Source organism: Protomyctophum parallelum (genome assembly GCF_964188405.1).
Source record: "Protomyctophum parallelum genome assembly, chromosome: 8".
NCBI classification, from domain to species: domain Eukaryota; kingdom Metazoa; phylum Chordata; class Actinopteri; order Myctophiformes; family Myctophidae; genus Protomyctophum; species Protomyctophum parallelum.
In genome coordinates this window covers 41,154,452-41,172,908 of record NC_139703.1, presented here as the reverse complement: position 1 = coordinate 41,172,908, position 18,457 = coordinate 41,154,452, and the positions used below count along the sequence as shown (strand labels likewise).

At 43.5% G+C, this 18,457-nt stretch overlaps 1 protein-coding gene across 1 annotated transcript in view; it reads left to right on the top strand.

Moving 5' to 3' along the window:
* magi3b (membrane associated guanylate kinase, WW and PDZ domain containing 3b) overlaps positions 1–18,457 on the top strand; it is a 219,000-nt gene that overhangs the window by 199,546 nt on the left and 997 nt on the right. Inside the window, exons 9-18 of the mRNA XM_083772132.1 lie at positions 335–526; positions 5,256–5,572; positions 7,444–7,843; positions 11,851–11,882; positions 12,912–13,077; positions 14,092–14,186; positions 14,733–14,940; positions 16,100–16,282; positions 17,268–17,453; positions 17,725–17,806. Of these exons, the coding sequence (XP_083628258.1) occupies positions 335–526; positions 5,256–5,572; positions 7,444–7,843; positions 11,851–11,882; positions 12,912–13,077; positions 14,092–14,186; positions 14,733–14,940; positions 16,100–16,282; positions 17,268–17,453; positions 17,725–17,806 (1,861 nt within the window). The remainder of the gene's footprint in view (positions 1–334; positions 527–5,255; positions 5,573–7,443; positions 7,844–11,850; positions 11,883–12,911; positions 13,078–14,091; positions 14,187–14,732; positions 14,941–16,099; positions 16,283–17,267; positions 17,454–17,724; positions 17,807–18,457) is intronic.

Here is an 18,457-nt window from a genome sequence, read left to right as displayed (position 1 = left end):
CAAATTTATTTACTTTCTCCGGGGTTATGTAAGTTCTCATTATCCAATTATACTGAATTAGTCTAGTATCTAGTATTGATAGTTTGTGTTTGTGCCTTGGAACATATTAAACCCCAATCAATTTCTGAGATTTCCACTTGAAGGTCGTGTGTCCATTTTTGTCTTATTTTCTCCGAGTCATCTTTATGAAACCCTTCTAGTATTTTATTTGTCATTTTGAATGTTTTTTGTATTTTCTCTTTGTAATCTGTGAAGCACATTGGCACAAAGTTTTGATTAATTGATTGATTGATTGACTATAGCGTTGCTTGCCATTCTGACTATGCACACACAGGTAAGGGAGGAGTGTTCAGCTTCACGGCAGACCCCGGCCAGCTGCAGGGGGAGCTGTACCACACCGCTCTGAGGAAGAGCTCGCAGGGCTTTGGCTTCACCATCATCGGGGGCGACCGCACCGACGAGTTCCTGCAGGTTAAGAACGTCCTCAGCGACGGGCCAGCTGCCCTCGACAACAAGATGGCCTCCGGTGAGCAAAAGAATAATTACATCATAAGTGCTCGAAACAAACATAGACTTCATGGCTGGCAAACGAGAATTCTTTGCTCTAAACAAATAATTCAAAAGTCCATAGACTTGGCTGCCACACGACGTAATCTTCAAAAGCCATGCATGGGAGGGGCTAGCGCCCCTCAAAAAGAAGTGATGGAAGAAGTACTCACATTTTGGAAAAAGGAAATACTACAGCAAAGTAATCAAAATGATACTTAAGTACAGCACTTGAGTAGTTACTTTCCACTTTTGGCAAAAATCCTCAGTGGACACGCATAAACTCTTGCAGACCGCTTTTCAAAACCACAGCCACTCAACAACAATGACTATGAGAGACAGAAGGGAAGAGTGGGTAATATTATTCAAATTGTAAATAGTGGTTTGGCTGGTGCAGCGAAGCCAACCGCAACATTTGCAAAGTGTTGACCATTCTAATCCAATCTAGAGTATGTCTATGACTGCCCTCCATCCATCCATCCATCTTCAACCGCTTATCCGTAGTCGGATCGCGGGGGAAACGGCTCCACCAGAGTGCAGTTGATCATTGATCAGTGCCCATTTGATCATTTTGTCATAAAGATCAAAAGAACCATGTATCTTTCCACCTTTTTTTCATAAACTAATGCCCTAATTTGTTGTGCAAGAGTGCTGCCAGTCTACAAGCTCATCTATAGGCTCAATCCATAGCTCGATCTACAATCTCCTTCATCATCTGGTTTCCAATACCTCGCTGTCAAAAGAAAACTTCAAATTGCTCTAAAATCACCTGGGTGCCCCTGGGAGGCCTATAGCCTCATTCTATGAGCAGCAGGTCAGGGCAAAGGCACATGGCGTCATGGGGAACACCATGTCCTTTACCCACACTTAAGTTCCAACAAACACATTGGAAATTCCCTCTTGGGTGGCACCTATACCTCCCCTGGTGCTCCCTTTAAGCAGCATAAGCACACTTCCCAGAAGCCATCTGCCTGCCGAACAAAGACGTAACCACTTGCACCCTAAAGCCCCTATTTTACACATTCCATAATATGCAAGCATTTGGTGAAACGGAACATTCTGCGAAAATATCAGAAAATTGCATCTATGAAATATCTTTCGCAGAATTTGGCTGGTTTCTGTGTAGAGATTAGACGAAGAGGGAGGAGAAGGAGGGGGCCAAAAATAGACCCCTGGTGTACCCTAGTCATTAAAGTATATAGGGTATTAGTGTTTAAAGGACAATTCTGAGCTCTCTCGGGAGTTAAAACTTGGCACATTTTGGACTATCGCATTATGTATTAATTTAACCTGTATGTTTTATTTATACTGTTAGTTTTATGTTTAGGTTATCGGTTAATATGGTCTCAGGTACTGATACCGTCTCTTGTTAGGGTCTGTTTTAATGCCCTACATTTTATTTCCCTCATAGACTATAAAGTGATGTATGTATTGTATTCACAGTAGGGGTGGGTCCCGAAACTCGGGACCAAGTATGTACCGAACCGAACGTGCCTGGGTACCGGGTACCCATTACAATAATTCAATTTCGGTTCTCTCTATCGGTTCTCACAGACACGCGGTCACACGCTATTTATTTATTTTCTACCCTTTTAATAGAAGTGCAGGGAACAGAGCTGATCTACAAGCCTACACCGCGTTGCATCAGCAACGCGTTGTGGGCTTGTGGCTTGCAGAGGCGGGGCTATTTCTCTGCATGGAGTTGTCGAGGAGTGTAGAGACAGAGAGACGCGCTGTGCAGAGAAGCATTGAAGCAACATCATTATTAAAGTTTCTTAAACGTAATTTTCAAGTGAAGTTTATGGGAGGAAACTTTTAAGAGAGGGGACAGGAGTCTTGTGCTCTGCTGCCTAAAGCCCACCACACACCGGCTGCGTCCGCCGCGCGGCGCCGCGCGTCGGACACAGCCGCCTCCATTATTTTCAATGAACCTAACGCACACCGCAAGCCGCCTTTGTTTTCAATGATCCCACCATTCGCACGTCGGCAAAGCCGTTCTCACCTATCGGCTGGAGATGCCCCCCCCCCATTAGCGATGCTAATTTGTGTGTTTGTGTGTGTGTGTGTTGCTCTCAGATCTCAGACATGCTTTTATTTGTCATTGTCAGTAGTTAGTAGTAAGAGAAGTAGCCTACAACACTATTGCCCTGGGTAAATACAGAATAGATATATTATATTTAAAATAATCACTATATTATCCACAAATGGCTCAATAAAGGAGAGGATGTTACACTATTCATTGTACATTATATATATATACTCAAATTGACATTGAGCTTTTTGGTTAAATAAACATTTGACCTCTTATTTAAGTTATTTTATACCATTTTGGAACCGAAATAGGGAACCGTTAAGAACCGGAATCGATAAGCAGAACCGGAATCGGTACCGGTCTCGAAAAAATCCTAACGATACCCATCCCTAATTCACAGTATATTGGCTTGTTCCAGAAGGGTCTTAAACACAGTTGTATTAACCATGCAAAGGTTCTTATTTGTGTCACATCTTTGTTAAAGTGATAGATACCTAAATAGATAGACAAAAATGGTTTTGATTTGACACTTGTCATACTCATACTGGTGTGCTGTAGCACACTACTTGCAGTAAAAGTATACCACTGTGTAGAAATAATCTGTTAAATGTCCTGTAGTCCCAAGTTTTTGCATCAAAGTACTTGCATCAAAATATACTGTATTGTGAGCTTGTGGCTTAAGGACTTAATTGGGACTTAATTGGTATGTTCTGTAATAATTATGTAAATCTACAAAGTAGCCTCCAAGTTATCAATTAATTGCAGTGGACTAAAAATTACATTATCTGGCTCTTACATGTAGCGCAATAGAACAATAAAGTACTAACAAACGGATGTTTGATTGATTAATTGCATACTTTATTAGTGTATTCTTACACACAACAATACATGTCCGACAGTCATGTAAACAAAACCTAAATTTTTAAATTAAGAACAGTACTTTACTGTACTTGAGTACATGTACATACTTTTCCATCCGGTGGAGAAGCTGCGTGCTTTGAGGCTCAGAGGCAGAGCAGTGCAGTGCAATGCATTGTGGGCGTATGAAGCCATCTGACGTCTTTGTTGTCGACTTTTTGATCCTGCTATCGCCTTGCGGCTGTCTGCACATCCACAGTAGCTGTGAGGGAGCTGTGTGTGTGACTGTGTGCGTGCGTGCGTGCGTGCGTGCGTGCCTTAAACACAGCTGTATTAAACACCACGTACAGTCTGCACACATACTGTATGTGTGTGTCGCATGTGACAGGCATAATGGTAATGTATGACAGAAAACCAGGAGCTGAACCCAGGATGAAAGGTTCAGGAGGATATAAAAAGGAAGGGAATGAGGGAGGAGCAGGCAACGTGAATGCAGAGGAGAGAGGAGCCATGTACTGTATAGTGACCATAGACTGTAAAAAATATGGACAAAGCGTTCCCCGGGTCTAACATGAACGTAAAATGAAGCCTGTCAGTCCTTGTATTGTAAATCGCCATCTTTCTAGATCCGTTTGGGCCCAGCTGGCCCATTGGCTGGCCCAGACAACGAGGCGGGACTTCCCCCCTTCTTCTTAGTTGGTTTTTATTTTGACTCGAGTGGGTGGGGAATCCCGATCATAGACTGTAACGGTAGCCACGCCCCTCAGAACATACGCGACTTTATGGTCATTCTTTTAATAAATGGGACCACCATTTTCCAAAAAGAATATTATGATATTAGAAATGAGACTTTAAACTAGTGACTGGAAGCAGAAAGTATTCATGACCATGTTTATTAAGGTAATACAGTCTAGGTGAAGTTGGGCCCAAATACATGGACTTCTATGGGGCTATGGGTTTTTTTGGGCCCAATGACAGCGCCACAACAGGCCATTATATGAACTTTCAGGAAATCCCGATTTCCTTGGTGGCTTCACAAAATATCTGTCTGACTGCCCCCCTGATAGTGACGTGAAATGAACACTCTCTTAACGGCTCCACTTCCTTTTGTGCACTCTCAGAGTTACAGGTCCCTAAGGGTCTATTTGGTTCCTAACAACTTTCAATCTTTTAGTTCAAGGACTCTGGGGGGGTCCCCAGACACAAACCTTTTCATGTCAAGGACACCTGAATTAATTCGTATTCAGCTGTAAACCCCCATCTGAAAATAATGTGTGCCAGAGAGGGAACCCCTAGCAAGCTTTGTTTTGTTCACATTTTTCAGGGTGTTTTTGAGCGGTGGCACACCGTCTCCCACATGTGACATGCATGTCTGTCTGTCTGGTGTACCAACAGGTGAGAAAGTGGCGCTGTTGAGCTTCACACTGTGCACAGGTGCATGATTGGAAACAGAGTTTTTAGTGTAACACCAATGTCTTTCAGTGACTATAACAAGTATAGTTCCACCACTCAGTTCAGACGGGTCTGAGTTTTTGGGGGGAAACAGTCGCAAAATTTGTGGTTAAACTGATTTTGATGCTATAATAACTCATTTTGTTGGGGACCCCCTGGAACCCCCTCAAGGACCCCTGGAGGGTCTCTCTCTTTCCCTGTCTGTCTGTCTGTCTCACAACTGAGCTGAGCTGTCTGTAAATGTCTCCATATCCACACACCCAGTTCAACTCGACAAACTCAAATAATAATAATCTCTCTCTCTCTCTCTCTCTCTCTCTCTCTCTCTCTCTCTCTCTCTTTCTCTCTCTCTCTCTCCTCCGACAAGGTGACGTGATCGTGGAGATCAACGGGAAGTGTGTGCTGGGGAAGACCCACCCGGAGGTGGTGCAGATGTTCCAGTGCATCCACGTCAACCAGTACGTGGACATGGTGCTGTGCCGCGGCTACCCGCTGCCGCCCGACGTGGACCTGGGCGGCGACGACCCCCCTCCCCCTCTGCCCCCTCCTCCTCCGCCCCTGGCAGAGGCGGGGGAGGAGGAGGGCGGCCGAGCGGGAGGAGGAGGTGAGGTGGTGACGGCCGTGCCGCTCATCAACGGGCAGCCGCTGCTGGTGAAGGGCGACGTGCTGCATGGCTCCTCGCAGGTACAATCCTACAGATTAATCCCCTTGAATGGATTTTAAAATATTATTACTTTGTCTACAAATCTCTCTGCAACGTCTCAGACAGGCTGGAGCCGTGTATGACTTCCCCCCCCCCCCCTAGAACCCCTTAGGTCAGTGGTTGTCAAAGTCTGGTCCAGGCAGGGACTCTCGGGGTTGCTTTGAGGGGGTTCTAAATCGACCCTTACAAGTCTGTAACTCTGATGACAGTATACAAATGGAACCAAAGGGTCAATTTGTTTCCATTAATATACTGTCATAGTTAACGGGGGGGTCCTTGAAATGTAAAGGTTTGAGAATTACTGCTACTTAGGTCAGCTGGGGCTGGTCTAGTTGGTCTAGTTAGAACAAAACACGTTGAAGCAGCATTTCCCTACCATGCACCACAAACTGGGAATCGTACTCCAGATTACAGTAGACAAGCCTCAATCCTATAGCCGTTTTTAAGTCTTAAGTTAAAATACATATTTATTTAACATTGCTTACTCTACCCAATGATGGCTATAAGAACAGTCTTGTGGACTTTAAATGAGCTGTGCTGTAAAAAAAAAAAAAAAAAAAGAGAAGAAAAAAAACGTTATATGCTCCTTTATCTTTAGTATCTTTAATTGTATCTTAAGTACACTGTTGCACTCTGATTGTCTTTTGGCTGTATAAATAAAGTTCCCTTGCCTTGCCTAAACACTACGTTTGATTGATTACTTTATTAACAGTTTGTGTGCCACAGTACACTATGACGTAGTGGGTGTCACAGGTAGTGGCCTATGGACATTGTTTTCCCGGAACTTTGATGACTTCATCATCATCCATGCTCATTGATCCTCATGATAAAAGGCGCTACTAACCCGGGCGGTTAACTCAACCGTCTGGTCTGGGACGGCGTGCCGCGGGTTCAACTTCCGATCCCGACGGCCTTTGCAGCGTGTCTTCCCCCCATCACTCTCCCCATTTACTCTCAGACTATTTTCATCCTATACCAATAAAGGCAGAAAAAGCCAAAAGAATATCTTTAAAAAAGGGAGCTATACTCACTTCATATAAGTGTAATTTTCTATGCCCAGCTTCGTGTGTCTGTGTGTTTGTACCACGGAATACGATGATTTGATTGGCTGAGCACGGAATGTGATGATGTATGAGGATGTATGATAATAAGAGCGCCCCTCACTTCACACAAGTGTGATTTTTGAGGGGCGCTAGCCCCTCCTATGTCCAGGTTTTGGTGTACTGTATGTGCACAAACTTTGTCGTACACAAACATTAAATTCCCATTGACAATGAATGGATTTTATGTCATAGTGTCTGATGTCATAGTGTGTGTCATGATGATGTCGATGATAAGAGTGCCCCTCACTTCACACGGGTGTGACTTTTTTTAATGCTGGGGGGCTGTTCTCGAGGTGCACTGTCTCCCTTTTATGCCCATATATGGAATTCCGTGTGAGCCATAATGTGGAGTCCAGGACAGTGTATAACACATGCAGTACGATGACATATCAGTTATTTGGTGAATTATCAATATTACATGTACCGTACGTCAACGTCCCTCTCTTGGGTCCTTGGCAATACACACAAAGTCAAAAGGCTGGCCAGCCTCCTTATATGACAAATATATGGAATTTGTAAGAGTTTGTAAGAGACATGCAAGAGTTGCGATAGCTATTTGTCATAATGTGCCCTGTGCCATTTCTCTTGTTTACAAAGGCTAATTATGCAAAGGAAAGAAATAATTAACACGTCATTTTTTATTCATACATTCAATGTCAAAGAACACAATTAAAATCCTTAATCGCAGTTATTTTCATGACAATTAATGGTCAAACAAACTGTCGTGATGGTGACAACCCCACTCACAGGAGCTCCACTACGTGACCATGGACGCCAGCGGGCGGCCTGTGGTGGCTGCGCTGCCCGGCGGCCGGCTGGGCAGCACCTCCAGCGTGCCGGAGGCCACGGCGTTGGGGGCGGTGATGGCGCTGACCACGGGGGCCGCCTCGGGGATGCTGCAGCCGGAGCTGGTGAGCGTGCCACTGGTGAAGGGGCCCGGCGGCTTCGGCTTTGCCATCGCCGACTGCCCGCTGGGCCAGAAGGTGAAGATGATCCTGGACGCCCAGTGGTGCCACGGCCTGCTGAAGGGAGACGTCATCAAGGAGATCAACAGGCAGAACGTGCAGACGCTCAGCCACGCCCAGGTGGTGGACATCCTCAAAGACCTGCCCGTGGGCAGCCAGGTCAACGTGCTGGTGCTGCGAGGAGGTCAGTATAGACTGCACTGTGTGTGTGTGTGTGTCTCTGTACCTCTTTATCTGTGTTTGTACAGTATATCTGTTTATCTCTAATCTAGCAATAATCTGTCGTTATGTCTGTACACAAACCAATGGTGGTTCTTCACCTTCAGTGATTCCTAGGGGTGGTTGAGGTGCTATACTGTAGCACCGCTGCCATACAAATAACCTGTTAAGCCCCTTGTATTGCTTCTCTACTGGTTTTTCAGCTTAATGTAGGCACTTCTAATAGTTCTATATAGCATCATTAGGCAAAGATAGGTGCTGTACAGCACCAAAAGAGGTTTGTGCTATATTTAGTACAATTTTACACCACAATTCTATATGTCTGTCTGTCTCTTTCCGTGTATACCAATCTGTCCCTGTATCAGTTGCATCCATAATTATTCTCATGGCTTCTTTAGGGTTGGTGTTATAATTACTTTGATCAGTTTTGTCGATGCAAACTTCAACAGTGTACATGGGCGAAGAGATCAGCGTGCTGATACTGACAAGAGGAGGTGAGAGCCAGCGGTGGGATGGACGGACGGGGTGACCCCGGCTGTCACCCCGCTCCGGACGCCTTGAGCCATGTCACTGTCTGAAGTCACTTTGCCTTAATAAAGGCTTCACCAATACATTAGACACTGCTACCTTTCTTAAGCCTGGTTAATACTTCAACACACGACTGCTGCACGGTGAAAATGGCCGACCTATGAGCCCCACGGCGCGTCGTTGTGACGCACTGTGGGGCTTGTAGGTCGGCTATTTTCGGCGAGCGACAGTGCCATGTGACAATGCATGAGTTGAGCTTCGGCAAAACAGACCCACCTGCACCTCCGTAGCCGTGGCAACTGCTGATGAGCCTCAAATCACCCCACCCCCACCACACACACACACACACACACACACAGTAAAATCCTCAGTTTTCATTTAACTCAGAGAGAGGAGGAGTCTGTTCATTCACACAGTAAGATACGCAGTGTGAATTATTTTATTTGTAACTCTCAGAAGGTACAAATGTAACGAGATTGAGTGAAATTAACGCTGAGGATTTTACAGTGCACATGTGGTATTTTTTTCTTATACACATGCACGTGTGCACACACACACGTGCGCACACACACACACACACACACACGTGCACGCCCATTCATGCTCACTCTGTTTGCCTCTGTTTGCACCGCCATATTTTTATATTTTTCCCAGCAAAGTGTACTGCAGTCTGTTGCAAGCCTGAGAGGGGGATTACATAAGCACTGGGATATAAGAGGATAGTGGAGAGGTGTGTGTGTGTGTGTGTGTGTGTGTGTGTGTGTGTGTGTGTGTGTGTGTGTGTGTGTGTGTGTGTGTGTGTGTGTGTGTGTGTGTGTGTGTGTGTGTGTGTGTGTGTGTGTGTGTGTGTGTGTGTGTGTGTGTGTGTGTGTGTGTGTGTGTGTGTGTGTGTGTGTGTGTGTGACGGCTGGGCGATATGATTTCAAATCAATCATGATTATTTCAAGCCTCAATTACGATTAGGCCTAATGAACCAGAATGGCTATTTTGTTTTTATATTGAAAATTGTATCGGCTAAATGTATACGCTAAACCTTTGTACAACAAAGTATACAGTAATACAGGGTTAAGCGGTTAATCAGACAAATTTAGTCCATTGTAAAAAAGAAAAGATTTGTTGATATATAAGACATTTAAAGAAAGTTGTTTTAAAATCTTGATTATTTGATTATTTTGTCATTATTATTCAGTTATCTAAATAGTTCAAATATATTTCTGGTTAATTGCCCAGCCTGCGTGCGATGTGCGTACAGGTGTGTGTTTGCGTGTGTGCGGGCATGTGTTGTGCACCCTTCAAATGCTTCCCACGTCCATCTCCAGCCACTGTGAGGAACTCCCGCTGCCCGAGTAGATGGATGAGCCGTGGATTGTCTTTGATCGTCAGTGCAGCTGGGGAGCATGGGGGGAAGGGAGGGAGGGTTTCTCCACGCTGCCAAATCCGTGGTCCCCTCTGAAGTGCCGTGGCTAATCACTGTGTGGCCCCTGTGGGCCCCCGGGGCCAGTCTCCTCCTTCAAAACTCATTTCTTCCTCTTCTCCTTCCTCTGCCAACACCCAAATGTACTAGAGTAGTGGTCCCAAACCTTTTCTGGATCAGGGCCCGTGGAAATCTCTGAAGCGCTCACAGCCCAGAATCGTAGTGTTTTGGCAATTATTTGGACGCCCACTTGCAATATCCTCATCATGGCCCACACGTGCACTAGCTGCTGAAAAGTGGTTAATTAAAGATATTTGTGTTGGGAACTGATGGTCTGGAGGTGTGTGTGTGTGTGTGTGTGTGTGTGTGTGTGTGTGTGTGTGTGTGTGTGTGTGTGTGTGTGTGTGTGTGTGTGTGTGTGTGTGTGTGTGTGTGTGTGTGTGTGTGTGTGTGTGTGTGTGTGTGTGTGTGTGTGTGTGTGTGTGTGTGTGTGTGTGTGTGTGTGTGTGCACTGTCTGCAGGGGGACGTGAGCAGTGCACATAAAGAGGAGAGGAAGGTGATGGAGAATGATAATGTGCATGGCATTACGATTGTGTGGTCATGGCAGTAGTGTTAATGGTCAGGAGGTTCTGTCTAACACTGGAGCAGAGACAGACAGACAGACAGACAGCGTTCTCTCTCTCCATCAGGCTCCATTAAGCCCTTCACACTCACTGGGCCGAGCCCCGGCGGTGCCTCCCAAAGCCCATAACAAGATGATGCATGAGCTGTTGTGTTTGTGAATGCAGCCAAATGTAAAGGCTGGTTTACACTTCGCCGCAGGACCGGTGTGCCGCGCCGATCTACAAGCTTATTTTCCAGAAGAGGATCTGGAGGCAGTAGTACAGTGGGCACAAAAGATGGAACGTGTGGGTGTGCTGTGAGAGAGAGAGAGAGTGAGAGAGAGAGAGAGAGAAAATTCATTGAATTCTATGCATGTTCTCTCTCTCTTCATTTATGGCTCTGTGTAGCTGCAGGTCCTTTCTCTCCCATGCAGGGAGCTCTTAACCACAGCATACATACATATTATCTTTTAATTATCTTTAATTAACATGTACATCTATCTACATCTTATCTTTAATGAGCTATGATGCATAGTTACTAATGGAGCACGTTCCAAAACCGTCTTGTTCTTTACGCAAACAGTAACTGTGTTTCTTTCAAGTATAGAGCATTTAGAATGGTGTATTTTCTAGTTTTTACCGTTAATTTGTCCATTTGTAACTCTGCCAGTGTAACAAATGTAACCACTACCAGTTTGGGTCCATTTGTTTACAATTGTACACTCTTCAGAGTCAAATGAACACTCAGGATTTTCCAGTGTAGAATTCCCATTTCTCTGTCAGGGAAGCAGTGCCATCTGGTGGCCGAGTGGCTGAGTTCCGCTTTAGTTTTTTAGTTTTTTTTAAATACTGTTTTTATTAGGCATTTTTTGTATATGACAACTTCAGAATATCCTTGACAATGATAATGAGTTATTCAGTTATATAAAATGCAAGATAATGACAGGTAATGTAAATTCCACATACAATAAATAATAAAAAATATATATAAATGTGATAAACACGAAAAAACAGGACAGACACTCTTGCTCTCAAACTTTCCCAACACGTTGTTGTAAATTAACTGAATTACAGACATTTCTTTTTAAATGAGAAAAAATAAAAGAAAGAAAAAATACTCAGTTCCTTTTTTTTCTTTTCTTTCCAATTTTCTAATATGTTATCTATTGTGTAGGAGGGGTTAGCGTGCACCTATTGAAATGGTCAATGAAGGGTTGCCATGTCTGGTCAAATCTATCTTCACTCCCTCTCAATTCAAACTTTATCTTTTCCAATTGCAAGTAGTGCATAACATCTTTCATAAGTGTAGTGTGAGTGGGAACCTGTGCTTGTTTCCAATTCAACAGTATCCCGCTTTAGTTTTTGTTTAGCATTCCATCTGTGTTGTTTGTATGATGACCACATGCCATTATGTGTTTGTTCTATAGGCCAGACGTCTCCCATCAAGAGCCTGAAACCTGTGAGTAAAAGCACATATCTTGTTCCTCTAAGTCTACGCACACCACTCGTTCTCCCCTCGGGACACTTATCCCTCAATTTAATTTCAAAGCCTTTTGTCCTTCAGCTTAACCAGCAAAAAGAAAGCCTGCATCGAATTAAATGATAGTAATAAATTTGAATATTGATTATGTTTCCCGGCGCCTCCTTTTGTTTGCGTTGAAAAACGGTCTTAATTACTTCTTTTCAATGTTGGTATTCTCATGGCCATTGTCAGGGGATTGCGATGGTAATGAAGCATGAGCGGCCTGCCTTAGATATGGCAGGATTATTAATACAACCGTTTTAGATTAAGAACTTGCCCTTTCTCCCTGAATAGACATGCCACCATCTTTATTATTATTATTATTATTTTATTTTTGCCTTTCCTGCAGATTGTAAAATGATATTCCAATCCCATTACTTAGCCATCCAAACAATGGGAGCAAAGTAGAGTCAAATCCGTCTGTGTGTAAGAGAGGAGTGCGCAAGGAAATGACCTTTCTTGCCTTTGGTCTTCTATCACCATTAGATCCTCAGCTACTTTTCCGACATAATGAGGTGTTATAGGCTATCAATAAGCCATGCAAGCACCCTTCATGGATGAATATCATACCAAGGGACTTGTGATCTAATGAAAACACAATGACTGTGTGTGTGTGTGTGTGTGTGTGTGTGTGTGGGGGGGGGGGGTCATTTTGATTGTCTTTCACTCTAATGATTTGGATAATACCTGGACATGACGGCTACTCTGCGGACATTGATCGTGTGTGCGTTCATGCGGTCGTGTGCGTGCATCAAAGGCACAATATGTGTGGTAAAAAAGCAGAAACTATCACCTAGTTTTGGATTGTCTTTATATGCTGATTGGTTTGATTAATAGCTAAATCAAAATGAGATTGTATGTGACGGATGCTCTGTGTGTGTGTGTGTGTGTGTGTGTGTGTGTGTGTGTGTGTGTGTGTGTGTGTGTGTGTGTGTGTGTGTGTGTGTGTGTGTGTGTGTGTGTCAGAGACAGGAAATGACGGCTAGCACGGAGACTCTGGACAGTATGACGGACTCGGCTCCCCAGGCGCTGACCTATCACTCCAACAGCAGCACCCTTCGTGCTGCCGACTCCCCCAAGAGAGACACAACCGAGATGTACCTCAAGTCCAAAGCACTGCTGGACAGCAGACGTGAGTAGGGTCAGACAGTTAATCCAACTAATCGATTATAAAAAAATATTTGATCTTCTTGTAAAATAATCGATTCGTAATCGATTCATATTTTGTGCAAAGACAAAATATTGAAAATGGCCAATCTACAAGCTCACAATGCGATGTGAGCGCTATATTTGATTAATTGAAAGGGTAATCGATAGAATTATCACTACAAAAACGCAGCCCTAAATGTGATTACGTCTAATAGATATGTTCTGCAGAGCAGGAGGAGGTGATGGAGAATCGTTGTCAGTCTCCAGTCAACTATCAATGCTGTGCTCATCCGGCTTAAGTGATGTTAAAAGGAACAAGTGCTTAATTGTTCCGCTTCTTCTTATAGTTGAGTGTCTTGTTTGTTTCGACCTACTTATGTCTAATGGACATGGAGAGTTCAATTAACCTCTGCTTTTGCTGTGCACAATGAGCAAACCTTCCAAGTTCAGAGCTTTTAGAACGGCGTAACAAAAATGGGAGAAAGGTTGCTGAAGAAAGATCCACTAGGGAGACAGTTAGGTAATTGGTCAGATGGGTGGTCCGTGTGTATTTTTAAAAGTCTGCTTATTTTATTGAACAATCAATCGATTGTGTTACGGCTTTGATCAATGGAATAATATCCTTTTTTTTTCTTTTTCACAATGAAATCACATTCTTCAAGGTTTCAAAGAAAAAATATCACGATTTTCTTTTCTTTTTTTTATATGAATGCTATTATATTATAATTAAAAGCGTACTGTTTTGCCAAATATTTGGGAGCCTACTTGCAATATCCTCATGGCCGTCGGCCCACAGGTTGGAAATTGCTGCAATTCTAAAAGTTACTTTTTAGCCTTTTGTTGAACTAGCATCTAGCTACATCTAGCAACTCAGCCAGTCTGTGTGTAGTGCACTCCATCAATAATGTATTCTTCATAGCCCACAAGTTGCCACAACACTGTTGAACTAATCAGTCAAATATAGACAATTTGATGAGGCATTGCTGCTACCCTACAGAGCCACACACCAAAGACATAGACGTGTTCCTGAAGAGAGACATCGAGACTGGCTTTGGGTTCCGAGTTCTGGGTGGAGAGGGACCTGAGCAGCCAGTAAGTACACACAGCACATATTCCCTCAACGTTTCAGTTACATGTGCATGTATTAATTATGGTATATCATCTGCCAACAGTGTACCTCGTCAGAAATAACACATTTTCAACCTTCTTTCACTTGAAAATCAGTATTATCAGGGAGCTACACCTTCAAGCAACACTATGGCAAATTATAAATTATTTTGTCCAGTGAGTTCTGTTTTAGTATTTAAATGATTTTGAATAATGTCATGATATTTTAAACCTACTTATGACCTCAGTAATTGGTGGAGATCACTATTTCTGAGTTGAACTGTAATTGAGAGAAGATACAAGCTGATAATTTGATAATGGTTTGACCAAACATTTGTGTTTGATGGCTGTGTTCCCCTCCATCAAACACAAATGTTTTGTCAAACCATGTGACTCCCATTGGAAAAGCATTGAGGCAGATCAAACACAGGCAGAGCACAGAACATATGTTCTTTGTGTGAATGAGGTCTGAGAAAACATGTTTAAAATTAGTTCATGTAAGAGACTTCCACTATACTGACGCTGTAGCAGAATGTCTTTCCTCAGGTGTACATCGGGGCCATTGTGCCCAACGGAGCTGCGGAAAAAGACGGTCGCCTGAGAGCGGGAGATGAGCTAATAGGGATCGATGGTGTGATGGTCAAAGGTCGCTCCCACAAGCAGGTGCTGGATTTGATGACCAACGCTGCCCGCAACGGCCAAGTCATGCTGACCGTACGTAGGAAGGTCATCTACAGAGGTGGGCACTGATTAATACTTGGACACAAGCACTCAGATTCTAATGATGGGCATTATATATTTTACACTTTATACACTGTTATTGTATTGTAAAACCTGTCCCGAAATTACACTTTTAGCTCATAAATGAACACAAATAAAGCAAATTTATACTTGCTTGTGTGCGAGCTGGTCTGAAAATATCTGATTTACGAGCTTGGAGCTGGTCTTAACTTGAGCACAAAGTCTTTAGGAAAAATAGCATTGCACCGTGATCGTGTCAGACCACACCTAATTTTAAGACCAACACAACCCACTCGTAAAATTGGCCGAAGATCATCTGCTACCCAGACAACACGGGCGCGAGGCGTGAAATTAACTACAGCGTCGGAGCCAAGATAGGGTGCTTTGCACTGGTGGGAAAAGGGCCCTTGGGCTTATATCAGGCTCAAGGAGATATTGTATAAAACACAATGTTCTATCAAAGTTCAATATCACTTTGACCACGTTAACCCTGGCATCCCTGTTTTGGGCAAATTTTCACTTTCTATGAAAGTGAAAATACGGTAGACTATCTTCAAGGCAGCTAAGAGCTTGGACTTCAGCTTTGTTGTGTAGGTTAATTGTTTTCTAGTTTAGCATGTTTATTTTTTAGACAATGAATGAATTCCTGTGTCTTTCCTTGCCATTTGTGTCTTAAGTTCTATATATTGTATATTATATTATATTATTTGTTCAAAGCTTTTATTGTTTTATCAGTGTTTTTAATACTTTGCTTCTATGTTCTACTGTAAGGGAAAATACACCTAAATAAAATGAAATTATTTAATGTTTTACATAAACACTAACAGCAAGTCTATGAGCCCACCCACACATAATGTCTTTCTTTTACCTGTATTGTATTGTATTGTATTGTATTGTGTTTTTGTATGGATATAGTGTTGGGTGCTTGCACATATGCACACATGGCATCAACGCATGGTGTTGTGTGCTGGCACACTATACACTCTGTCTTTCTTTTATCTGTATTGTATCGCATTGTATTGTACTGTATGTGTCATTGTATGTTTAGTTTTACACACACACACACACACACACACACACACACACACACACACACACACACACACACACACACATTTTCAGTCATATCTAATGGCATTGCACTCCTCACCCATCAGATGCGACAGAAGAGGAGATTCTGAGCATGGCTCCAGTGCTGGTGAACGGGTCTCCCAGGCTGCCTCGGATTCCCATGCCCAGCGTTCTGGACCATGAGTCCTTTGACATCACCCTCCACCGCAAGGACACAGAGGGCTTCGGCTTCGTGATCCTCACCTCCAAGAGCAGACCTCCGCTGGGCGGTGAGAGCTCCCACATCAACCATGTCCCGCTTGCTTTGTATTGCTCAAACTTCAGCCTGACTTGTACTTTGTTGCATGCCAGTGTCCTGCGCAAATCTTTTACGCTTGCATCATAATACGATTGATTATATTCTGGTACTTATTAGACCATCTAATTTTGGGATACATACGCATATTTTGTTCAAATATTTCTAATTGTGGTCGGGTCAACAGGTGAAAATTGATCCCCTGCAGAGCCACACATTAAAATGTAGTCTCATTTCAGACCCATTGATCTAGTATGGTATAGTACAGTACAGTACAGCAGGGGTTCCCAAAGTTGGGGTCGGGTCCACTCCCCACATGGGGTCGCGGGACATTGACGGTGAGGTTGCGAAATTATTTTGGGTCATCGAAAATGTTTTACACACCTAGAATAGAATTCAACAGAATTTGTGAAAATCAATGTAAAAATTATTACAAATACATTTTAACAATGATTGTTATAAAACCTCTATAGCCCTAGGATTAATTAGTAATAAACTAGGTTGGGGATAGGTTGGGGTCGCGAGTCAATGGCAGCATTATTTTCGTTTCACGGGCTGAAAAGTTTGGGAATCCATGCAGTACAGTTTATTTATTTAAAAATCACACCCGTGTGAACTGAGTGGTGCAATTTCTGCCTGGCCAAAATCCATACACTGAGAAAAAAGAGAGGACAAACACCAGACCTGAGAACTCGTAGTGGACAACGGATTGGCTGTTGTACATAGAGCACGACCCTCAATCACCCATTGGAATGCAAATGCATGCCTTTCAGCCTTTGTAGCCTACTCGTCTGGCAGGTATATCTCTTTGAAAACCTTTAGTGCTCCTGATTGTGCGTGGGGGGACGATGGGACGACAACACATCTTGCCTGCCCAACATGGAAACGCCTCTGCATCATGCCAAGGTCTTTTTATAGGTCTAACTATAGGTTTCTCATGTGTGTTTTCACCTTTCCAGTCATTCCACATAAGATTGGCCGCATCATAGAGGGCAGTCCCACCGACCGATGTGGCCTGCTGAACGTGGGAGATCGTATCTCAGCTGTCAACGGACGCTCCATCATAGAGCTATCTCATAATGACATCGTCCAGCTCATCAAGGAGGCTGGCAACGTTGTCACGCTCACCGTGGTTCCTGAGGATGGTGTGTGTCTCTGCAAGTGCATAGTATACAGTACAGTATATATAGTTGCTGTCAGGCAGAAACCATGTATCTCTAAACTTCAACTTTGTATGTTTTTCTTTGTCATTTAATGCCCTACTGCAATACTTCGTCATAGACGTCAAGAGTAACAGTTTTTTCATTTTATTCAGTGTAGGCATCTACATTATAAATATAATGTGTCTTAGTCTTATAATACCTTAAAATGCCATAAATAGTTTCTTACACTTGAACCTTAAACCTTTTGTTTCAGAGTACAAGGGCCCACCCTCGGCACCAAGCTCAGCCAAACAGAGTCCAGCACTTCAACACAGAGTCCTGAATCTGAATCAGAGGTCAGTGCTACAGGACCAACAGTAATTATTTATCCTTGACAGAGTTTCGTACCGAAATACGCAGATACTACAAGCTCAACTTGTCGCTATCTGCTGTTTAGCTAGATCTAGCTTGTAGCGCTGTATGCTTGTAGGCACATCTGCAACACACTGTGTGAGCTTGTAGTCTCGATGCGACACAATGTGAGCTTGTTGATCGGCTATGGCACTGCCACAGGCTTAAGAATCTGCTCTCGCGAGGCCAAGACCAAATGGCAGATAGATCTACAAGCTCAAAACGCATTGCAACATGACACATTTTGAGCTTATATAGATCAGCTATTTGTTGTAGGCGGAAAACAGCGGTCCGAGTACAGTTGTAACTCAAGTCTGTACCGCCCTAACCACACGAAAAGGGTCAAGACTGTTTTAGAGTTGTCCCTGCGGTGTGATATGTCTTGTTGCACGGTGACCCACGTTGACCCTAGTGATTCAACGCATGGAATTCAATGGCCCAAACCACAGCAAAGGGTCGAGACGGTTTTAGCGTTAACTCCTTGCAAACGTTTGGACCCAAGGAGTTGCATGGTGACCCTTTGGTGTGGTTAGGGCTTAGACTAGAGGGTTTAAGTGGTTAGGGCTTAGACTAGAGGGTTTAAGTGGTTACAGTCA